At 32.3% G+C, this 26521-nt stretch overlaps 1 protein-coding gene across 2 annotated transcripts in view; it reads right to left on the bottom strand.

The window, feature by feature from the left end:
- Nucleotides 1-26521, bottom strand: part of LOC114329120 (very long-chain-fatty-acid--CoA ligase bubblegum) — an 88512-nt gene that overhangs the window by 38429 nt on the left and 23562 nt on the right. For both annotated transcript variants that reach the window (XM_050659563.1, XM_050659564.1), the window contains exon 2: nucleotides 18553-18630. In XM_050659563.1, the coding sequence (XP_050515520.1) occupies nucleotides 18553-18580 (28 nt within the window). In that variant the 5' untranslated portion in view covers nucleotides 18581-18630. The remainder of the gene's footprint in view (nucleotides 1-18552; nucleotides 18631-26521) is intronic.

The following is a 26521-nucleotide window of genomic DNA, read 5'->3' as shown; positions in this document are numbered from 1 at the left end:
ATTAGTGTACGTGCATAAATGAAAAAAGATATATTTTTTGTACTCACTAAGAGTTAGATATTAATATGTAAAAAGTTATATGTTCATTTTTAATAAGTGTTTTGAGAAAAAAATTCTTGAAAAAAATGATTATTTTTGGTCTTCTAAAGTGTACTAGTACCTTAAGAGAGTAGTGGAAAACTGTTCACTCTATGGTTCAGAGACGTGGTGACAAATACAAAATTAGAAAATAGAATAAATCCAATACAGGCAACTTGACCAATTTCTATCATACATTAATTCACTTCATAGTAATATTGAGTTTACAATAGAAACAGAACAGAATAAGTCCATAAACTTTCTAGATGTAACAATTACCAGACTACACAACAAACGTGAGTTCTCCGTATATCATAAACCTACCCATACTGGCACAACTATACACAATTCATCATCCCATCCTACACAACACAAATTAGCAGCCTACCATAACATGATACATAGACTGACAGAAATTCCCATGTCAAAAAATAACTAACTAAAAATACAGATATAATTCTGAATGACCAACTCGAGACAAACAGCTCCCCACTCATCAACCTCTTCAGTTAAAGACTTTAAAAGGACAAACCAATAGTAAATCACTTGAGAAAGGCACTCTGCCGAAACAGCTGTAGTCACATAGTTATAATAAATTTTGTAAACGTATAGAAAACAAACGTTTTCAGTGTTTTACTGTTAGATAAAATGAACTTCCATCAAGTAACGGTCGAATCCATCAATTATTAATTAATAAAATTTTAAAACATAATAAAATACCGGAAGAATAGAGAACTAGCGAACTAATTCTACTATTCAAAAAAGGAGATAAAAAAACAACCAGAAAAATACAGACTACTTGTTACATACTACCCTAAAACTTACAACTAAAATTTTATAAGAGCTAATGTATAAATATGATAAGTTTAGCAAATGAACAACCGGGTTTTCGTGCAAGATCGTGTACAGATTCAATATTCGTCATAAAGCAAATTACTGAGAAATCCCTAGAGTATAATAGACCAGCATTTATGTGTCTGATTAACTTGAAGAAAGAAATTAACAGAGTTCGATTCAAAGATGTAATCCATGTTCTATAGTAGAGAAGTTCCCCTAGGTATCAAAAAAATAAAAACTATTGAAAACATCTACCAAAACAACAAAATGAAAGTCAGAATTGGTGAACAGGTTACAAAACCTATAGACATAGGCAGTGGAATAAGACTCATTGAGACCTATGCTATGCTCTTCAATTTAGTTACGGATAAAATCGTCAAAAGTGTCAACAGAGGAAGAGGATAGAGAATGGGAAACAAAGGAGTAAAAATACTTTGTTAAGCAGATGACGCAATATGGATAGCCCAAGATTCCCTGGATTCAGAAAATTAAAACAATAGTAACCAGCAAAGGACAAATCAGATGTAAAATAGAAATCGAGAATTATTTATAAAGTCAGTGTAAGACCAATAATGACATATGTATCAGAAACAAGACCCGAGACAGCTATAGCACAAAGGCTACTGCTACTGGTAACGGCAGAGATGAGAGTACCGAGAAGAGTTACAGGAAATAAGCTGAGAGATAGAAAGAGGAGTGGAGACATTGGAAAAAAATGTAACGTACACTGTGGACATTAAACAGAGAAAAATATTGGAATAACCACATAAGCAGAATGGCGGGACCCGTGTGGTCAAAATAGCAAGAGATAAATCACCAATCGGCGGACCACGCAAAAGATGGAGTGACAACCTTCCACGGAGGTATCAATCCATCAATGTACAAACAGAACTGATTATAAAGAGGAAGAAGAACAACACCCTATACCTAGACTTGCTGTGACAAAACGCCTACGTCAAGGCTACGGTTGCTCCATTTCTCCAACATTATTTAAAATATACAAAAACCTGAAGGATACATGGATTGACTATCTAAAAAAGCTCTATAAAGCGGAAGAACAAATGATGCTAGAACCGGAAACACCAGAAATTACCACAAATGAAGATGTTAATATAAGTGCACAGGAAGTACGAAAAACACTCGAAAAGCTGAAGAACAGAAAAGCTGCAGGTAAGGATGGAATACCAAACGAATTACTGAAATATTGTGGAGCAGCAATGACAGAACAATTAACAACATTAATTAACAAAATCATAAAACACAATAAAATACCGGAAGAATGGAGAACGAGCGAACTAATTCTACTATTCAAAAAAAGATAAAAAGCAGCCAGAAAACTATAGAGGTATCAACTTGTTAAATACTACCCTAAAACTTACAACTTAAATTTTACAAGACCTAATGAATCAGAGGATAAGTTTAGCAGATGAACAACAGGGTTTTCGTACTGGAAGATCGTGTACAGATGCAATATTCGTCATAAAGCAAATTACTGAGAAATCACTAGAGTATAATAGACCAGCATTTCTATGTCTGATTGACTTAAAGAAAGCATTTGACAGAGTAAGACTCAAATATGTAATCCATCTTCTGTATAATAGAGAAGTCCCTCTAGATATCATAAAAACTATTAAGAACATCTACCAAAACAACAAAATGGAAGTCAGAATAGATGGACAACTTACACAGAATCTATAGATATAGCTACTGGAATAAGACAGGGAGACTCATTGAGTCCTATGCTTTTCAATTTAATCATGGATGAAATCATCAAAAACCTCAACAAAGGAAGAGGATACAGAATGGGAAACAAAGCAGTAAAAATACTGATAGCCCAAGATGAAGATAGTCTGCAAAGATTAGTCCACAGTTTTAACATAAGAGCAAAATAATTCAATATGACAATTTCATCTCAGAAAACCAAAACAATAGTAATCAGTAAAGAACCAATCAGATGCAAAATAGAAATTGATGGTATCAGTATTGAACAAGTAATGGAAGTAAAATACCTTGGAATTACATTGTCAAGTTACGGAGACCTAGACAAAGAAGTGAGAAATCAAGTACAAAAAGCAAATAGATTGGCAGGATGCCTTAATAACACTATATGGCCAGTGATGAGCGAGACTGGTCTTGGTCTTGCGGTCTTGGTCTTGCAGCAAGACCAAGACCAAGACCAAGACCGCCTTTTGGTTGCAAGACCAAGACCAAGACCAAGCTTGCAAGAACAAGACCAAGACCAAGACCGAACCTTGCAAGACCACGCAAGAACAAGACCAACCTGCAAGACTCTTGCACTTTTTTGAGAAAAATTGGTTTTTATTATTTAACTTTATTTTTTTAGTTCAATAATATATACTGACATTGTAAGAAACCTTAAACAATATCGAATTTTTAAAATACATAATATTTTGGTTATATTTTTAAGTCGTTTTGATTAAGTCAAACGGTTTGCATTTTCTCAACCTTCAAAGTGTCCAGAAGGCAAGTTTTCAAACGGCGACAGTTCAAGGACAATTGAAATTACTTGTAAGACAAAAAAATGTAATTATAGATAGGGTAATCCATTTAAAAAAATGCAATTAAAAACGGTTTTTATGTACTAGTAGTTTTCGCTTTTTTGTCTAATAAAAATACTGACACTTATTTCAATTCTTTTCGCATAATCGAGGAAAAATGTAGGTCGTTAAATTTAAAATGAATACAAAAAATATCATAATAGATTTTGAAAAGGGATTCGGGATTCACAATGCTGTAAAAGCATTGTGGCCTGAATAAAAAATAATTGGTTGTCGATTGTAATGTGTCAAGCTTGGTATCGCAAAATCCAAAGCTTAGGTTCAGTTTCTGAATATAATGACAAAAATTCCGATACTGGGAAATTTTTAAAATTATTTTTTGGATTAATTTTTTACAATCAACGAAAGTTGGAAGTTGAATTATTTGTGAAAATCCCGGATGACAAACGCGTAAAGAATTTTACTGATTTCATAGTTGAAAACTATTTGGAAGAATCTAGGTTTTCCCCAGAAAGGGCCAGTAGTACAAATAGTATGTGCCGCACTTGAAATGCATGCGCATCATTTCAGTGTGTTTTAAATTCTAGTTTTTACTACCCACATCCGAATATTTTCAACTTTTTAAATGTCATAATGGGTATTCAATCCAAAAATATGTGAAAATAAAATGTGCGAATAACTCGTGTTACGAGAGCAATGTAGTTTAAATAAAATTAAAGAACTGCAAGATAACAAATTACAGAATTAAGCGTTTATAACTCCCCATTAGGTTTAGTTATTATGTTATAGTATTAGGTCTATAAATAGGTATGGTAAATATGTACGTATTTACTAAAAAGTATGTTTTAGTTAGTTTATAAAAAAAGTTAATTATATTAAATAATGATTAAATAGAGTAAAAAATATGTGATTTTTGTGTTCTCTTAAAAAAATTTAATTTATGTTCTTAAATTTGACCCTCGTAGGATAAATACTACAGTGTTCGAGTGAAAGGAGCAGATCATTATCTGTTAACAACTATAAACCGTTTATCCCTTTTCGTAAAATCCGTGAATTGATGGTCCCCGACCATTTGTGGCACCTTTAAGAAGCTCTTTTTCTTTAACATTTTATTAAAATACAGGGGCAATACACAATAATCCAGACTCAAGACGTGGTCTGAAGGCAGGCGGCATGTATCGACAGCACGCAAAACACAACGTGACACAACCGAAGGCCGGCAATTGCAACAAGGGTTGTAAATGCAGGTTTTTCCTACTGATAAACTTTACTATTATAAAAATATACTCTAATCTCTTTATATAGGGGGAAATAATTAGGTCATTAGGTGAATGTATAATGTTAAAATTGGTATCCGTTTGAAACTACATTCTACATTCTGTTAAAATTTTAAAGCAAAAAATATAGTTTCATTCTTCACATCTTTATTTATTTCAATGTACATTTTATTCGAAATTGTTTGGTTCAAATTATTACTACCAAAAAAGCAAGACCAGCAAGACTCTTGCAGCAAGACCAAGACCAAGACCAAGACTGCCTTTTAGCTGCAAGACCAAGACCAAGACCAAGCTTGCAAGAACAAGACCAAGACCAAGACTAGCCTGGTCTTGGTCTTGTTCTTGTTTTGCTCATCACTATATATGGCGAAACCGACATATATTAACACTGAGATGAAGTCAAGAATTTATAAAGCCAGTGTAAGACCAATAATGACATAAGCATCAGAAACAAGACCCGATACAGTCACAACACAAAGACTACTGGAAACGGCAGAGATGAGAGTACTGAGAAGAATTACAGGAAATACACTCAGAGATCGAAAGAGGAGCGAAGATATTAAAAGACAATGTAACGTACAGTGTATAAACGAATGGACACTAAATAGAAAAAAAGAATGGAACAACCACATAACCAGAATGGGGGAGACACGTGTGGTCAAAATATCACGAGATAAATCACCAATCGGTAGAAGAAGTATCGGCAGACCGCGCAAAAGATGGAGTGACAACCTTCCATAGAGGTATCAATCCGCCAATGAACAAGCAGAATTACTTATAAAGAGGAAGAAGAAGAAACACTTAATTGGTCAGTTATACCGAAAACTTTTCGTTTTTCCCTCGTTTATTTGCAACATATTTTCGATACGGACATTGTGTTATGAAAACAGTATCTAATATTAGTTTATCGCCACTGGTAAAACGACAAATATCGCAATACAATGTTTATCTATTAAATTAGCGTTTAAAAGCTTTTCTGTAAAAACCCAACCTAAAAAAAATCGACGCCGTAATGTTATCTCGGCGTTATCGCTAAAGCGAATGGAATTGGAAATCATACGAGCTGGACTAAGGTTCAATCCTTTCTGTAACGATTACGAAAACACGTGTTTGTCTATTTATAGAAAGTTGTATATATTTGACATTAAAAACACAGCCGATCAATCGATACGAGATGAACAACAAATACTACAAGAATTTGATCAATGAAAACACAAACGAACGCACAAACTATGTAACGGTGTAATCTAAACCAAAACTATTCGAAAACGCAGATTTTTTGGACTTTGAGACGAGGTCCTATAAAAACATAAATTATTTTTTATAATGTATTAAAATTTGTACAACAAATGTAAATAATGCAAAGGTATGTCATGTATTTAAATATTTTTGCACGCCATTAGGAACGTCACTAATATCGTATGATGTTATGTCACAGGTCTTACATTATGCACTGGAATCAAAGAAAACAATCGTTCAAATTCAGAAATGGCCAGCAATGCAACGACGATGTAAGATAGAAGATAAGATGATGCTTGACAATTTATATTTATCTGAAAAGTAGAAAGAAGAAGCAAAGTCTTCTTAACGTGCCTCATGAAGTCACCTTGACGTTGGTCAAGGCCTTGGATAAGGAGATTGTCCTTATATTGGAGTTCGTCATAGCCGCAAAAAATGGAGGGAGTTTGAAGAACAATTGGAAAAACAGTCAAAAGAAATAGAAGAAAATGATGAAGAACAGATCACCATCGAGGAACTTAAGGAAGTAATTTACAATCAATGGAAGATATAAAAACAGTGAAGGAAATTCGGCACGCAAAAATGCAACAGGTGACACGAGAAATGCCAACAAATATGGGATAAAAAACTTGCAAGTACATATATTATAAAGTAGAGGAAACATTGACAGAAACAAGAACTTTGGCAAGAGATAAGGAAAATTGAGAATACATTGTACATAATTAATGTAATTATGATACAAAAGGTGTCTGAATGTTGACAGAATCTCAAAAATTGCTAAGGCATCCAGTTTGTCTGTTTGTCTTTGTCATCGTCTTTAAAAACTTGCATTATTCCTACATCGAGTATCAATACCAATGAGTACCTATGTTGAAACAACAATGTATAGAAATAAGTGAAGTACCCACAGCTTGGTTAAATGCTCTTATAGTCTGATATTTAAAAAGATAAATAAATATGTATTTATAAATTAGAAAACTAAAGACTCATTAGCCTGTATAGTCCAGAGAAATAAGGATTTTCTCAGGATACTCAAAGATCCAGGTAGCTAACTACTTTTTTAGTTATTGTAGACCTATAGGAAGAAAACCTACCTGTTTCCTGCCTAAAGTTAGCGTCCGTTTTTTAATTATTAACAATTTAGTGCAAAAAACGCGATTTCTTGTAAACCATTCAAAAGCTAAATAAATAGTTGAGATAAAATTACAAAATTTGAAAACATCAAAAAAGCTTCAAAATGCCGATTTTTGAATGTTAAAAGTCAATTTGTTGCTTCGCAAATTGCAAAATAAATCAAAATCGATATTTGTTAATAAATTTTACGAAAACTAACTTAGAACTTTAGTGTTTCACTCAAAGTTGGATATTGGGGTACTTAAACCCTCAAAATTTGAGACCGATCCATTAATTAGTTTAAAAGTTATTCTATTTGTTTATCCCAGAGACCTTTATTTTGCAATAACATAAGACAGAAAATAATGAATATAGGGCAATTCTGAGTATGTCAAATGAAAGGAGAAGAGTGATAGTATCAAAATGTATTAAAAAAAGATAAAAAAATTAATTAATATAGTCAAAAACCCTAATGCCAAATTTTTGAAATGTTGTAGTTTATAAACATTTAGGATAACTTTAAAAATATTGTCCGTAGAAACAATCTTTTTGTATATTCGAAAAGCTAGTATTTTAACACGAATTATCAAATAAAGAATTTAGCCTGAGTTCATTTAGGACAAAGTTAGCCATGTGTTGTTTTAGTTCACAGCTAATTTGTTTATAATAATTAAGGAATCTTATTGATGCCATTTTAAAGAATGGGCTTTGTGTTTTTTGTTAAAAAATTTGCACAAACATTGTACCTTCACAGCACCCTCTACGAATTTTCAAAATGTAATTCAAACGGTTACTAGTGGGAACCTACAAATCCACCGAGTTAAAATACCGAAAAAGCAATTTCAAACTAATACAATTTTGTGTATCTCCGGATCAACTCAATGGATCTTTCTTATTTAATTTGTATGTAATTTCTACGTACATTCCAAAGATGCAATTTGTTTATAAATTTATTAATTAATCAACAGTCTAATTTGTTTAAACAATTCTTGAAAAAATAATATTTTTACAAAAATCTATTTTTTTAATCATAGTATCATAGAAAAAGTTAGAGGACTCTTTAATAAATAAATTATTTTTATTAGATAATTATTTATTGAAGAATATTAATTTATTAAAGTATACTTTTTCTACGATTAATAATGATAGTATGATAAAAAACATGGATTTTTGGGAAACATTATTTTTTCAAAAATTGTTTAAACAAATTGTACTGTTTTTTAATTAATAAATGTCTAGACAAATTGCATATTTGTAATGTACAGAAAAATTACATACAAATTAAAAAAAAGATCAAGATGTATTCAGTACCTAGATCCCAAGATATAGAAAATGACAATAGTTTTAAGATGCTTTTTTGTTTTAGAACTAATTTGTCGGCTCCCAGCTCCCCCTTCACTTACCACGACCCTCACCAATTGAACTGCATTTTTAAAAATTCGTGTAAAATACCAGCTTTTCGAATACATATTATGTAAAACGATTTTTTCTACAGACAACATTTTTAAAGTTATTCTAAAAATATTTATAAACTACAAAATTTCAAAAATTTGTCATTAGGATTTTTGACTATACATATTAGATAATTTTTTATATTTTTTTAATACATTTTGATAATATCAACTTTCTACTTTCATTTGGAATACACGCAGAATTACCCTATCTTCATTATTTTCTGTCTTATGTTATTGCAAAATAAAGGTCTCTAGGATAAACAAATAGAATAACTTTTAAACTAATTAATGAATCGGTCTCAAATTTTGAGGGTTTTTTTAAGTAGCCCAATATCCAACTTTGAGTGAAACACTAAACTTCTAAGTTAGTTTTCGTAAACGTTATTAACAAATAACCATTTTCACTTATTTTGTAGTTTGCGAAGCAACAAATTAACTTTTTAACTTTCAAGAAGCGGCATTTTGAAGGTTTTTCAATGTTCTAAAAAATCAAATTTTGTAATTTTATGTTAACTATTTAGCTTTTTAATGGGGTGCAAAAAATCGAAAAAATCGCGTTTTTTGCACTAAATTGTTAATAATTAAAAAACAGACGCTAACTTTAGGCAGGAAACAGGTAGGTTTTCTTCCTATAGGTCTACAATAAGTAAAAAGGTAGTCAGCTACCTGGATATTTGAGTGTCCCGAACATGGTCTATTTCTTGCTTATTTCCCGGGAGTGGCCTGTAGTAGTATGAGTCTTGTATAAGCTGTTTGTGAGGATAATTATATTTTGATTATTACATTGGATAGTTATCAGCCTCGGGAACAGGCAGGATTTAGAAAAGGTTATAGCACCATAGATCATATGCAAGTAGGTAATAATAAACATGGGCTTTTCACAACATAGTCCACAAACTTCAAGTGACTCAAAGAGCTATGGAACAGAGAATCTTCAACATTAAGCTCAAACGAAGACTATTGTAGGTAACTCAATTTTGGTTGAACTGAGATAATCGCGTTTGAAAATTTTTCGCAAAGAGTACGCTGTAACAAATGACGATATCTTTGGAACAAATACTCGTTACACACTGAAATTTCTGATATATTATATTTAAAGGGTTTTAAGGGATTTCACAAATCAAACATAACAAAAAACACATTTTTTTGCTAAATCTTGTAGACTTACTATAGTTTTCGTCGAAGCAATTAAGGAAAAAATAATACTTACTCTAGACCTAGACTCTAAGACTTAGTAACAGTAAATGAAGGGATTTCACAGATCAAACATAACAAAAAACAGATTTTTTGCTAAATTTTGTAGACTTACTATAGTTTTCGTCGAAACAGTTACCGAAAAAATACTTATTCTTGATTCTAGACTAAACTTACTAGTAACAGATTTATTGAAGCAAAACAGTACAATTAAAAAATTGTAATAAAAATCATTTCTATAGTTAATCGGAATAACTAAAATTAGAGTCTAACTAGAGAAAACTATAGTAGGTCAAACAGTTTAACTCAAACTTGGAATACCTTCCGCTGTTTCTTGCAACGAAGACTACAGTAACTCAACTTACTATAGTTTTCGCTTGCAGGAGTGTGGGTCAGCAGGGCCGCGTTTAGGTCAATTGACGCCCTAGGCAATTCTCTAGTAGCCGCCCTTCAACCATGTACCATTTTTGCGAAAAAAATTGCAGAAATTTGAAAAAACACTAAAAATGGATTTAAACTACGATGTGTATATACCTATAACAGAAAAAATTTTCATTCCAGTTCGATCGCACCAGAGACTTCTTTTAAAAAAGACTTTTCAAAAAAATTTTTCTTGACAAAATCGACAAATTGCACGTTCTTGCCTCATACTTGATGAGAAATTATTTTTAATTCTTGACATTTTCGAAAATGACCTTTCAGCGGACACGTTGACACCTGGGATGCACAAATAAAAGTGCAAAGCAATGTCAAAATTAGGGAAAATATCTTTCAATCCACTTAGTGCAGTCACTGAAGGTTTTCACCTCCGATATCGTTGAACCTCTATCAATTTTCATGAAAATTGGTGAGTAGTTAGAGGATGCCTCAAGGAACAAAGGTCACATGATGCCAACTTGCGCTTTTACCGTGGTGAATGCCAAACCTTCTCGATGATGAAAATTATTTTTTTTAATATTTCCATAAATCGATAGAGAGACAAATTCTAAGCAAAATTTGTTATATAAGGTTATTAATATAAATCAATACTTTTTGAGTTATTAAAGATCAAAGATTTTATTTTTTCTTAAAAAATGCATATTTTAAAGCTGTTTTTCACGTAGAATTCAATAACTATAAGCTTTTACAAAAAAGTTATTATTATCAAAATTGAAGATAATAAAAGGCTGAATACACTCCTTGCTTAAAGAATTAAACTAATGTTAATTCAAAGTGAGTTATGGTTAATTGAATGTACCGGGTGTCCCAATAAGAATGGCTCTCGGCCATATCTCAGGAACCGTTTATAGTAGAGCTTTGAAATAAAAAATTTTATAACAAAAGTTGCCTCAGGAAAAGCCTGGAAATTATTTTCATAATTGTGGGACCACCGCTAGAGGGCGTAATTGAATATCAAAAATTAAAAAATCTAAATTTTACAAAATTTTCCTAATGAAGGGGCACTGGAAATCCGATCGTCGTATTCTTCATAAAATTCTACGCATATTTGATTTGACAAGTTTAGGTCTAACTTTGGAAATAAGAGGTGGGGGTGAGTGGGAACCTTGTTATGAAAAACTGGCTGTGAGTCCGGTTCTGCTTAATAAAATTTTGTAAAGTTGGTCTTGTTGAAGACAGATCTTTTTCGTCAATGTAAAAGTTATGATTCCAAACCAACTTACTGAGTAATATGCCAGCTAGAAGGCGTTATTTAATTTTTTTCAGAAATGTAGTGTTCCTTGGAAAATATTAAATACAAACATGCATTTTTAATACCATATTACAAAATTAGATAAAATTAGCAACAGAATAGCGAAAACCGCATGTTAATACCTTTTTTATATCTCGAGATATCTTACAAAACGTGTAAATTTAAAAACATAACTGTTACTGTCACCGGTAAATGAAATTCATTAAAAGTAGTGTGCTATGGAAACAACAAAGAAACATTTTCCAGCTGTCAACGTATATTAGGTCTTTTCAACGCTTCTCATTTGTTTCGAGCCTCGTTCATATCTCGTATATTAATATTATACACGGATTATACGGCATATGACAGAGGCTCGAAACAAATGAGAAGTGTTGAAAAGCCCTATTACAAAGAAATAAAAACAACTATTTAGTGATGACATAAACGTTCAAATTTTTGCCCATCATTTTCGTTGCAAACATTTACTCTTTCAAGAGTAGATTGAACAGCAGTCTCAATTTCTGCTCTCGATATGATTTGAATGGCGTTTAGTATTCTCTGGATAATGTATTCTAGAGTAGTGTATGATGGGCAACAATTTGAATATTTAGGTCGTCACTTAGTAGTTCTTTTTGTTCTGTGTTATATTTAATTTTAGTAGTATTGTTTCTCTTTATATTGTTGTTTTAATTAACTATATTTTTATACGTTGACATCTGGAAAATGTTATTTTGTTTTTTTCCACAGCACACTACTTTTCATTAACTTAGTTTACCGGTGATAGTAACAGTTATGTATAAAATTTACACGTTTCTCGAGATATCTTGAGATAGAAAAAAGGTATCGACATGCGGTTTTCGCTATTCTATTGCGAATTTAATCTAATTTTATAAAGTATGATTAAAAATGCATACTTGTATTTAATATTTTCCAAAGAAGACTAGATTTCTGAAAAAAATTAAATAACGCCTCCCAGCTGGCTTATTACTTATTAGGATGGTTCAAAATTATCACGCTTACATTGAAGGAAAATATCTGTCTTCAACAAGACCCAATTTTCAAAATTTGATTTAGCAGAACCGGACTTATAGCCATTTTTTCATAACAAGGTTCCCACTCACCCCCACCTCTTATTTGCAAAGGTAGAGATAAACTTGTTAAATCAAATATGCGCAGAATTTGATGAAGAATACAATAATCGGATTTCCAGTGTCCCTTCCTTAGGAAAATTTTGTAAAATTTAGATTTTTTTATTTTTGATATTCAATTACGCCCTCTAGCGGTGGACCCACAATTATGAAAATAATTTCCAGGCTTTTCCTGACGCAACTTTTGTTATAAAATTTTTTATTTCAAAGCTCTACTATAAACGGTTCCTGAGATATGGCCGAGAGCCATTCTTATTGGGACACCCGGTACATTTTTTTCGACGAGTACTCAAATCTAAATATTCAAGCTTAAATAACGGAAAAAAGATGCATTTTATAAAAGATACCTACTAAACACTTGTCAAAGTACTTCAGAGTACCTATCAAATGAGCTCCAGTAGAAGTCAATATCATCAGAACTAAGTAAGTTATGATGAAAATAAGAGAACCCTTTAGCAACTTTTTCGGAAAAAGTGAAAAATAAAACATATGCCATTTCCACAAAAATTAAAATTTATAGTAATCCTTAGAAGAATTTCTTTATATTAGCATAAATAATGATTTCAACAATTTTGACTAGTTTAGAATGCATATTAAAAAAAACATATTTTAAAAAAATCAGAATTTTTAAAATTATCGTAATTTCCATTTTCTTTTGATAATACATCTCACAATAATACAACTCCAAAAATACTCAATATACGTAAAAAGTGATATATGTATAACCAAATTTTAGTTTTCTCTGTATCCAATATTTTAACTTTATATAAATATATAAAACTATAGGGTATATAAGTAGAGGGTAAAGTATAGGGTATAAAAGAATAGCCGAGATAGAAACGTTTAAAGCTTAAATTTTTCTGCGAGAACCTTGTATCCGGGGCCATTTAAACTTTTAGTTTTAAAAAGGTAACGGGTCTAAAAAATTAAATTCAACGCAGTTTAATAGTCAATAAAATTAACTTTCAAATGGTGTTAAGGCAAACCTGATATCGTAAAAATGAACGGAGTTATTAAAAAAAACAATAACTTTTTTGGAAAAATTCTTAAAAGATAAATTTTGAAAAATATTTTGTGCATAAATTTTAATGCTATCAACTTGTTAGGGGGCTCATTTGATATATATTTCTAAGTACTTTGACAAATTAATGGTTAATAACGTTATGTTGTAAAATGCATCATTTTCCCGTTACTCAAGCTCGAATACTTAGATTTGGGTACTCGCCGAAAAAAATATACATTCATTTAGGAACCTATAACTCACTTTTAGTTAACATTAAAAGGTCTTTTCAGTAAGGAGGTTATTTCATTTTTATTAGATTCAATTTTGGTAGTAATAACATTTTTGTTAAATATTATAGTTTTTGAGTTATTTATGAAAAATCGGTTAAAAACATGCATTTTTCTCACAAGAAATTAAAATGTTTGATCTTAAATAACTCAAAAAGTTTTGATTTCTTTTGATAACTTTATGTAACGTTTACTTAGAATTTGCCCCTCTATCGAATTCTGAGGATATTTTTAATAAAATAATTTTCACTCCCGAGAAGGGGTGGCATCCACTCCCAGGTAAAAGCGCAAGTTAACACCATGTCACCTTTGTTCTTTGAGATATCCTCTAACCACTCACCCATTTTCATGCAAATCGATGGAGGTTCAACGAAATCGGAGGTAATAGCTCATATCCACCTTCGGTGACTGTACTAACTCTCTTTAAATATTAAGATATGTCAATTGGTGATTTTATTGTGGTATCCAAATGCATTCCGAATGCATTCATGCATGAATGATGTATCTTGGTCGTCTTTATTTTGTACCGGATTTTCAGCTTCTTTAATAATTTCTTCATTGTATAATCTTGGCAAATCTGTTAATAACACGAAAACGTTGATAAATAAGTCGATAAGATTCCAGACGTCTACTCAGGTCTCTTATCAGAGTGTCGATTATAATATAGAATGTGTGGATTTTCATCTCATCACTAGCTGAAAAGTTGAGTTCATCATCACCCGTGTTGAGCTGGCCCCCCCCCACTTGCAAAAATTAAAAAACAAATAGCCCTGATTTATGAGCTATTTATGAGCTCTCATATTCCGCAAACTAAAAATTTTGAGCTCGTTCGACTGAGCAGGAATTTAATACCCTAGTGGGGGGGCTGAGTCAGCCCCCCCACTACTTAAAAATAGGAATATTGAATCGGTTTTTGCGGCAGAATTACGAGCTATTTATGAGCTCTTGAAATTATATAGTTTCGATTTTTGAGCTCATCCCCTTCACCCCCAAACAACCCTTTAATTGATTTAACTTAAGAGAAAGATGCTGAGAAAACTTAAAATATATCGTATTGCGGATATAATTCCTATAGCTTATATACTCTAAGAATAAACTATTAAATCAAGGGCATTTCGATTATTGAGCTACAACCCCTTCGCAAGAAAACCACCCTATCTTCCCGGCTTAAGAGAAAGTTGTACTTAAAATGCGTTAAACTAATTATTTGGCGACTACATATCATTTAATAATTTATAAGCTTCCAAATTACGCGCATTTAGATCAGTAAATTGCAATTTATTTTGTATAGTGCAGTCCCTGAAGGTAAAAATCAACGATTACCTTCAATTTCGGTGAACCTTCATCGATTTTCAGGAAAATTGGTCAGTGGTTAGAGGATACGTCAAGAAACAAAGGTGACATGGTACCACCTTGCGCCTTTACCCTGAGGGTGCATACCGCCCCTTCTCGGGGGTGAAAATTATTTTATAAAAAATAATTGCACAAATCAATAAAAGAACAAATTAAAAGCAAAATTTATTATATAAAGTTAATAAAATAAGTCAATACTTTTTAAGTTATTAAAGATCAAAGATTTTAATTATTTGTGAAAAAAATGCATGTTTTGAAGAGGTTTTTTGTAAATCACTGAAAAACTGTAAGTTTTTACAAAAAAGTTAATAGTAGTTTAATTCGTATAGCTTATATTCTAAGAATAAACTCTAAAATCACGCGCCTTTCGATTAAGAGAGCCTTTCCGGCTTAAGAGAGGGTTGTACTTAAAATAATTTAAATTAATTATTTGTCGACTATATATTGTTTAATAATTTATGAGCTCGCAAAATATACGCATCTCAATTATTGAATTGCCATTTTCTTTCTATAGTGCAGTCACTGAAGGTAAAAATCAACTATGACCTTCAATTTCGGTAAATCTCCATTCATTTTCACGAAAATTCGTGAGCGGATTTTGATACCTACTATCAACTTTTTCTGGATCTTATTTTTGATGGGTATTTCTAAGTACTTTGACAAGTATTTAGTACCTAAGTGGTATAAAATGCATCTTTTTCCCGTTATTTAAGCTTGAACCCTTAGATTTGAACAGTCGCGGAAAAAAATATACATTTAATTACCAATAACTTACTTTAAATTAACATTAAAGGTTTTTCAAGTAAGCAATTTATTATATTTTTTATTAGCTTCAATTTTAGTGATGAAAACTTTTTTGTAAAAACTTACAGTTTTTGAGTCATTTATGAAAAATCGCTCTAAAGCATGCATTTTCTTTCCAAGAATTAAAATATTTGATCTTTAATAACTCAAAAAGTATTGATTTATTTTAATCACATTATATAACAAATTTTGCTTAAAATTTGTCCCTCTCTCGATTTGTGGGGTTATTTTTAATAAAGTAATTTTCACTCCCGAGAAGGGGTGACATGTACCCCAGGCTAAAACCCCAAGTTGTTATTGTCAATTCGTGAAAATAAATGGAGATTTACCGAAATCGAAGGTAATAGTTGATTTTTACCTTCAGTGACTGCACTATAGAAAGAAAATGGCAATTCAATAATTGAGATGCGTATGTTTTGCAAGCTAATAAATTATTAAACGATATGTAGTCGCCAAATAATCAATTTAAATTATTTTAAGAACAACTCTCTCTTAAGCCGGGAAAATGGGGTCGTTTTCTTGCGAAGGGGTTGTAGCTATATAATCGAAAGGTGCGTGATTTAAGAGTTTATTCTTAGAATATAAGCTATACGAATTAAACTACTATTAACTTTTTTGTAAAAACTTACAGTTTTTCAGTGATTTACAAAAAACCTCTTCAAAACATGCATTTTTTTCACAAATAATTAAAATCTTTGATCTTTAATAACTTAAAAAGTATTGACTTATTTTATTAACTTTATATAATAAATTTTGCTTTTAATTTGTTCTTTTATTGATTTGTGCAGTTATTTTTTATAAAATAATTTTCACCCCCGAGAAGGGGCGGTATCCACCCTCAGGGTAAAGGCGCAAGGTGGTACCATGTCACCTTTGTTTGTTGACGTATCCTCTAACCACTGACCAATTTTTGTGAAAATCGATGAAGGTTCACCGAACTTGAAGGTAATCGTTGATTTTTACCTTCAGTGACTGCACTATACAAAATAAATTGCAATTTACTGATCTAAATGCGCGTAATTTGGAAGCTTATTAATTATTAAATGATATGTAGTCGCCAAATAATTAGTTTAACGCATTTCAAGTACAACTTCCTCTTAAGCCGGGAAGATAGTGTGGTTTTCTTGCAAAGGGGTTGTAGCTCAATAATTGAAATGCCCTTGATTTAATAGTTTATTCTTAGAGTATATAAGCTATAGGAATTATATCCGCAATACGATATATTTTAAGTTTTCTCAGCATCTTTCTCTTAAGTTAAATCAATTAAAGGGTTGTTTGGGGGTGAAGGGGATGAGCTCAAAAATCGAAACTATATAATTTCAAGAGCTCATAAATAGCTCGTAATTCTGCCGCAAAAACCGATTCAATATTCCTATTTTTAAGTAGTGGGGGGGCTGACTCAGCCCCCCCCCACTAGGGTATTAAATTCCTGCTCAGTGGAACGAGCTCAAAATTTTTAGTTTGCGGAATATGAGAGCTCATAAATAGCTCATAAATCAGGGCTAATTGTTTTTTAATTTTTGCAAGTGGGGGGGGCCAGCTCAACACGGGTTTCATCATCGGCCCCTCGTCAAATTGAATTTTTATTTTTCTCTTTCTTATTTCTTCATATGTTTTATTTGGGCACAATTTTTTGGCTTCCTTGCGGTAAAGTAATTTGAAAGAGCTTCATACTCTTTAATGACAGAACCCAGATCCATAATTTTTATATACAAATATTTTTTGTACAGTATTTGTGCCGCCCTCTCATAATGTGCCGCCCTAGGCAACTGCCTATATTGCCTAATGGATAAAGCAGCCCTCTGGGTCAGTAAACTACTATACACATGCAAATGCTTTACTGGTTGCTTTAAAATTCATACCTGATTTACCATACTTTTCCACCAAATAAAGCTTAAAAAGAATAATAATACCATCATAGTAAGTCAAATGTAACGTTTTTTGAGTTACGATAGTCTTCGTTGCATGGGTCGATATGTAATTCAAAAGATTGCCATGTAAAATTAAACTGGGGCATATAGGAAGAATGGCAGACAACCGTTGGACGAAGCGAATACCGAATACCTACCGACCAAGGGCAAGCAAAAGAAGTAGAGGCACACCTCAAACCAGATGGAATGATGACATTAAGCGAGTGGTTGGTCACGAATGGATGCAAAAAACAACGAACAGATCCATAGTTATTTATGTACAGTTCTATATTTTCTATGCTTAATAGTTTGTGTACCTTCCTGAAAATAATTTTGGCGGCCCCCATAATACCCAATCCAAAATAAATTATTGGAATAATGGCTGTTAAGGCTGCGAACTACTGATAATTACATAATGAAGAGTTAACCAGGGTTGTAGTAGGTACTATTAAAGATGATGACTTTACAATGTAAATACTATAAGAACGTAATACAATAAAATAGTACGTGATCTATTGTTACGAAAAAACAACAACCTGTTGAAAAAAAACAACCAACAAGTAGGTACTTACTGTATGATGGTAAATGTCAACTCTAGATTAACTTAACAATTAAAAGAGTTTGTTATTAATGATGTAATGAATAAATGAATACTAAATTGACTTACCTTCACTATAAACTGTTGGTTGTGCCATTTTGTCAGTCGTTTTTGCCGGAAAATCTACCACATTAGATCAGCAGCCACCTAAAAAAACTCGGTATGAGAAACAAGAAACTATCCTACTATAATGCGGTAAATCCAAACACGCGAGATCAGTTCGAAATAACTCTCGACTCCACGCGGTGAACGAATGCGTCAGTTTTAGTTCATAACTTATTGAAATCCGGAATAAGCGACGATGTTCACTTATCGCTTGTGTTGGACTACGATCATGCCGATAAAAACGACTAAGTAAACTTTTTTTGCCAATTAATATTTTAGGTAGTCAATCCGCGTGGTTCGTACGGAAAAAGCCGGTTTTTTCGGCTCTTTGTTTATCAGATGAAAAAACCAGACACTTCCAACAAATAAACTAAAGATGTACCTACACACTTTTAACACGTTCAGTGCCGTGATATGAAAATAATAAACATATGTAGTTTCAAAAGTTATGAATACCTAAAACTATGCTCATTTTCATAGTTGATTTTTTCATGAACAGATTAACGGATTCCGCTAATTTTTTTTATTATTTTAGACTTTGGTTTGGTATTTACAAAGTTGGGCAAATGTCTACTCAAACTCCTTTTTACTTATACCCGGTGGAAGAAAAGATAATGAAAAGACAATGTGCAAGTGTGAGTATACATTGAAATCGTATTGTAGTCTTATGTTTTGTGAACATTTTGTATTTTTTTAATGTCCCTGATATCTTTATACCTAAACAAAGAAAAAGACGGTTTTATTCTTTAACTGTGTTTTAACTGAAACAAAAGTTTGAGACACTCTGTAGAGAAGAAATGGTACAAAGGTGGGTATACGTTTTTTGTACAAAGGTTTGTTAACAGTTAGTTATTTTTTATTGTTAATTTAGTTTTGCTTTAATTAAAACACCTCATGTTAAAGAGCAAAACCGCCTATTTTCTTTGTTTTTAAAGATATCAGTGACATTCAAAAAACAAAATGTTCACAAAACATAAGACTACAATACAATTTCGATGTATCATCATCATCATCATCATCATCAACCCGTACTCGTCCACTGCTGGACATAGGTCTCCCTCAGCTCTTTCCATCTTTCTCTGGTTTGTGCGGCTTGCATCCAGTTGCCGACAACACGCTTCAGATCGTCAACCCATCTGGTTGGTGGTCGTCCTCTGCTCCGTAGTGCTTCTTCTCGTGGTCTTCACTCGACAATACGTTTTCTCCATCGGTTGTCTGACAATCTGGCGACGTGTCTTACCCAATTCCACTTGAGCGACGCGATTCTTTCGACGGCGTCCGTTGTTTTTGTTCTACGGCGTATTTCTTCGTTTGGGATTCGGTCCCTCAGGGAGACACCCAACATCTGGCGCTCCATAGCCCTCTGAGTTATGCGAATCTTGTTCACTACCTTTTTTGTGAGTGTTAATGTTTCCGCTCAATAAGTGAGTACAGGCAATACACACTAGTCAAAGATTTTCCTTTTCAGGCATATAAGTCCGATTTAAATACATAGCTCAGTTTACCAAACGCTGCCCAGGCTAATCCTATGCGACGTGGGAGCCCGCACGTCTAGTTATCTCTTCCCAACCGAATTTCATGTCCCAAGTACTTATAAGATGCAGTCTGCTCAATATCCATTCCATCAACAACAATATTACGATTTATCACCAGATTAGTCATTATTTGCATCTTCTTGATATTAATATTTAGTCCGACCTCTAAGGAAGCGTGATATAACTTGTTCAACATTATTATTGCATCATCCATACGATCGGCTATAAGGACGATGTCATCTGCGAATCTCGAATGACTGAGCTTCTCTCCATTTATATTGACACCATATTCGTTCAGATCTGCCTTCTTAAAAGTGTGTTCTAAAAGGGTTGTGAACAGCTTTGGTTAGATGGTGTCTCCTTGCCGTACTCTTCGCTGCATACAGAATTTATTAGTTTGTTGATCAGAGAGTCTTACGCTAGCCGTTGCATTGTGGTAGATATATTTTATCATGTTAGTGAGAAGAATACTACTCTGAATTAAAAGAAGTCAATGCAGGTATACCCTAAGGTAGTGTGATACGACCAGTCATGTACCTATTATTATTATACACCAGTAATAATCCTGAATTAGATCATAACACAATAGCTACCTTTGCTGTTGATTCTGCCGTGTTGACCGTAGGTGAAGATCATGAAGAAGCAACAAAAATATTACAAACCTCTATTATTGGGGGGGAGGGGGGGGTGAAACACGCGTGTTTAAAATAAAGTCGGAAATGAATAAACTGACTTATTTAAAGCACCTTTTGTTCTATAAAGTTTTTTACGCAAGTCAATACTTATCGAGTTATTCGCGATTTAAAATGTTGATTTTTCGACAAAAAAACTACACGTTTTCAGACCGTTTTTCCCAAATAACTCAAAAAGTAAATATTTTATCGAAAAAAATATTTTTAGCAAAAGTGTAGCCTACAAAAAAACGGTGTACCAGTAAAGTCTACAAATTGAATAGAAGCAAAGATGTAGCTCATGAAAAATACATTCTTATTCTTCTAATTCCAAATCGAATAATTCAACGCGAAATCACCGAAAAACGAATCGTTTTTCGGGAAAACCTTATTAACATTTTTAAAGTATCTAAAAAGGCTTATTATTTGTTTTTTACAAAAGTTTACAGCATCAAAAATAAACGAGTTACACTGAAAAAGAAAGTTGGCCCCTTTTTTTTGGTAAAAAAAAAATCGTGAAAACCTCCCTCTATTTAGCACCCTAAATGAAATTAATCGTTTGGCTTTACCATTTATTTTAACTGTATGTGTATTGTTTATATGATCTGTAAGTTTGGTTGGTTTGAAGGGCTTATTTTTGGAAACAGTTGGTTTTATAGTAAAATAAAATTTTCTAAAAATGTTTGAAAAATTTCATTTTTTCAAAATAACTTAAAAAGTATTAGTGATAAGAAAAATCTTAAAGAGTAAATAAATGTAGATTTTGCTATTATAAATATGCTAGTTTTATTTTGTTTCTCCGTAAGACAAAAATTGGTTAAGATATTATGGCTGTTCAAAATTTGCATACACTCGTGATTAGTGACCCATTCAAGCTTTCTCGATTTAAACCCTTTCAAAAATAAACACTTTAAACCGGTGAGACTGACAGATCATATAAAAAATATATAGGTAAGTAAATTGTTTGTAAAGCGGTAGCGATTAATTTCATTTGGGGAGCTAAACACGGCGAGATTTTCATGATGTTTTACAAAAAAAAAAGAAGGCCAACTTTATTTTGAGCGTAACTCGCTTATTTTTAATGCTAAAACTTTTGTTTAAAAATTAAAAAAAAAGCTTTTTATAAACACTTTAAAAAAGTTTAAATGGGTTTTTCCCGAAAAGTGCTTAATTTTTCGGTGATTTCACCTTGAAATATTCGATTTGGAATTAGACGAATAAGAACGTATTTTTCATGAGCTACAACTTTGTTTTTATTTGATGGATATACTTTACTGATACACCATTTATTGGGTTTTTTTATAAGCTACACTTTTGCTAAGGATATTTTTTTCGATAAAATATTTACTTTTTGAGTTATTTGCGAAAAACCGTCTGAAAACGTAGTTTTTTTTGTCGAAAAATCAACATTTTCAATGGCAAATATCTCGAAAAGTATTGACTTAAGTAAAAAACTCTATAGAACAAAAGTTGCTTAAAATCAATCAATTTATCCATTTCCAGTCTTATCTTGAACGTATGTTTTTTCACCCCCGAGAAGGGGTGACTGTCACCCCCCACGTAAAAGCAACCAACAGCACAATTTCAACTTTGAAGTGGAGGGTAAGTAGAACATAAATCCAAATTTTCATGCAATTCGGAGTTGCCCCTGAAAATTACACGGTATCGCCGAATTTTCCGTTCATTTACTGGGCTATAAAAATACAAATGATTTTTAATAATTTATTATCTAATGAAGAAAAACATTTGACTAACAGAAAAATGAATGTGTAGGTAGTGTGCTGTCGAATTTTTGACTATAGACTTAATATGGTAGCAGAAATGAAAGAAAAATTATTCGAAAGATATAAAATACGTGATATTATTTTGATTAAGAAACTCTATTCCAACTTCTACAAAAATCTCAAACATGAGAATTATTTCGACAATCTAAAGATAAAAATAACATTTTCGAGGTTACAGCTAATGTTATATTAGTGTTTATATTTTGAACTTTGGTATTTGGTATGTTATCGTTGATGCATGGTATGAGTCCAAAAACCTATTTACTGATTTATGTACTGTGGAACTACAAAAGCTCTTGTACATTTTCATTAATCTAAGCAATGAATAGATTTTTCGATTAATCGAATATGAAATACTTCTTTGTTTGACTACTTGTTGAATCTTCTTCTTCTTTAAGTGCCAACATTGTTATTAGTCCATGGATATGTTTTTCTCAGGACATTGCAATAGCTCGTTTTTCCGTTAATGATACCTATAATATAGTACGAAAATCTATACCTTTCCTGCAGATTTTAGCGTTATTTTTTAATTACTAACAATTTAGTGTGATTTTTTTTCTAATTTTCCCTAACAATTAGAAAGTAGGTATCTTATATATAGCCGATCTTCCCCGCGTCCTCGTCCACACCTTCCCTCCATCTCAGTCTTGGTCTATCTCTACTTCTATTTCCTACTGGTACCACCAACAGGGTTCATCTGGGTGTGTAATTTGCTCTTGAGACATGTCCAACACATCTAAGCTTACATTTTTTTACATCTCTGTCATTTACTATTTCTTTATACTTCTAGTATAATTCGAAGTTATATCGCCTTCTCCAAATACCATTCTCACATATTGCGTTATTTCTCTTCTTAGTATCTTCCTTTCGAAGACGAGCTGCCGATCTGCGTGTGCTCGTGTGCTCCTATTAGTGCTGCGAGCACTGCTAGGATGAGTGTTCTGTATATTATTTGTTGGGTTTTTGACTTTCTGTTTTAGTTGCTTGTTTAGTCCAAAATAACATTTGTTCGCTAGCAGTCCCAGATAGGTAAACTTCTTTACGACCTCAAAATTATAGATAAGACAGTTTTGGCTTCGCATTGCAACTGAATAAAAATGGTATACATTTTTATTTCGAATTATAATCATTTAAACAATTATGTAAATTATTTTTTCTACGGTCGTGCTAAAAGACTCACTTTCAAGCACCCATTTCGTTTCCGAAAGTTGCACTTTCCCGCACGGCGTGTGTGAAAGTAAATTTTCCCGCACGGCGCACGGGAAAGTAAAATACCTTGTAATATGCCATTATAATATATTATAATACATGCAATAAACTAATATTTAGATGTAAACAATGTAGATTGATTTATAATCACAACCATTGTTTGGTTCTGGGTATATTTTGCAAGTATTCAAATTCACTGATGATGGACCGATAGGTTCGAAAACGTTCTGATGAACATTTTATTCAATCCATTGGGATTTTTAAAAATTTTAGTAAATATTCCTTTTACATAGAAGTGGTTTTACTTCATGTTTCAGTTTGTTTAACTATAAGGTATACAGCCAACCCAGGGAACTACCCCTTTTAGTTAATATTTAGATATTATTTACTAATTTATTTCAAATTTATCTTATCGTGTTCATGTTTTAATGAAATTAGCGCGATTATTTCATTCATAGGAGGTTCTGACCAATAGAAAGCTACATAAATAAAAATTAAAGTGATTATTTTTTGATGATTTTAACTTCCAATTGTATAGTAAGATATTTGATTACGTGTTTAATTCTGTCCAATCAGATTAAAATTATACTGAGAATTATCTAATGTAGAAAATTACAGATAGAATTTTTTTAAGTAGATTGTTTCTGTTTAATGGCAACCAGTTTCCTAGTTTTGACAACTGTCACATTTAAGAAAATATCCATAATATACGTATTAAAAAATAATCTTACGAATATCACACGACAGTAAGAATAAATAAGAAAAGAATGCTTCATTTTTACTCAAATTTGTTGTCATTGGGCAATAGCCACTCGAGCCCTGCGGGCTCTCGTGTCAATTGCCAGACAACAAATTTTCGAAAAACTGTCGCATTATTTTCAACTTATTCTCACTCTCTTGTGATATTATACCCGATAATTTTTGATAATATCCCGTCGTCAAGTATATTACGTCAGATGCCCTTCGTTGCTACGAAAAAATACATTCAGTGACATTAATGACAATTAATGTTTTAAAAGTTATAAAAGTGATGACTTTCAGTCGTCAAATATTTATAGCAACTGTGTGTTTAATTGTACTAATTTGTACTTACATAAATAAATTACAATAAAATTTTGATTTTGAACAGTTTTATTCATGAAATAATCGCAGCAAATTGCACTCGATCTCTAAAATTATTATCGAATTGTTGTCCTCGTGACACTTTGACATAATTTCACTCCAATTCGGGTCGTGACATTAAAACTGTCAAAGTGTCACTCGGGAAAAACTCAATAATTTTAGAGCTCTTGTGCAATTACTACTGATAATTCGATGAAATAAAATTAGGTATTTTGATATAATATTTAAAAGTCAGATCAGTAGACAATTACAATGGTTTTGAATCGTCGTCATGGAAACAAATATCGTCGTGGTAACCCATTATATTGAAAGTTTGGTTTTGACAACCTTGTCAAAGAATTAATTTGTGTATTTTCACTTCTAAATAAAAATTGATATAACTCTATTTTTTGTGGCTTTTTTCCAAACGTACGGCCCTAGAAAAAATATTGTTCCTAACTCATCCGGAAAGTGTCTTCCCCACACTCGACTGCTTGCCCGAACTCCGCTATCGCGTCGTTCGGGTCAACGACAGTCTCGTGCGTGAAAGTATCACTTTCCGCACTAGTTAGGAAAATAACTATATAGCAAATTCCCATCACATCCAACACAAAAGCAAGTTTTAAATTCAAATTCAGCGGGTCAAAATACATAAAAATACAGTCTAAACCCCGTGGACTTTGATCGGCCACGAAACAGCCCTGGCCCTTAGACTATGGTGTTAAAAAAGTTACAAAAATTAATGTTTTTCTGCATTGAAGAGTCCTGTATAAAAATTTAATCTCCTGCCACGAAAACTGTGCAATTCCAAATCAAGTATACCTATGCATTACAGTCCGGGAGGTAGCTTCAAATTTGACCGGAGCATTTTGGCATGGCTGTTTTTTTATATAGTCAGTTGCTCCAAAGCTCATTAACGAATGATGTGTCAGCTGACCCAAAATCGGGGCATAAAATGAAAAAAGACCAGGAAAATTAATAATAAAAATAATTACACTTTTATAAAAAAGAACGTTTTATAATATCACTTGTTTATTATTATAATGGGATTTATCTCATTATTTAGATATTTTAGAAATCCTCAAATTACCTTAAAGTATTCGTTAGATATTTATTTATAAAACAATAAACATTACACATATTTTTTATAATAATTGCAAAGTAGAACACCTTAGTTAAAGTCCACGTTTTGCTTACTCAACAAGGTTGTGATTATTCATTTTGACACACTAACGAGATTATATACAAACATATTTACAAAACGAAGTATTTGATAAATATGGGAACACGATCAGATTGGAGTCATTAGTGGGTCAGTCGAATTAGTTAGTTAGGCTTGGGAGGTTGCTGCCGTTAGAGCAGAATAATGTCACTTATCAACTGAATACATTTATATGGTATTACATCAAACAAAATAAAGTAGTTATGAGCACATAGTGCCTTCCTGTTAAACAAACCCCATTCCAGAATAGTAAATAACCACGTACCACCATATGGCGATCCTGCCAGGATATGGCGACCACCATATGGCGACCTGAGAGACGGACTGGACTTCTGAAGCAGTAGAAAACAAAAAAGATGGCAAAAAACTGGAAGAAACGAAGGAAATTTGGGGTAAAGTACCAATCCTCAT

The sequence above is a fragment of the Diabrotica virgifera genome, chromosome 8 (genome assembly GCF_917563875.1).
Source record: "Diabrotica virgifera virgifera chromosome 8, PGI_DIABVI_V3a".
Classification (NCBI taxonomy): domain Eukaryota; kingdom Metazoa; phylum Arthropoda; class Insecta; order Coleoptera; family Chrysomelidae; genus Diabrotica; species Diabrotica virgifera.
The sequence above is the reverse complement of the archived record's forward strand: the minus strand, read 5'-3'. Positions and strand labels throughout refer to the sequence as shown.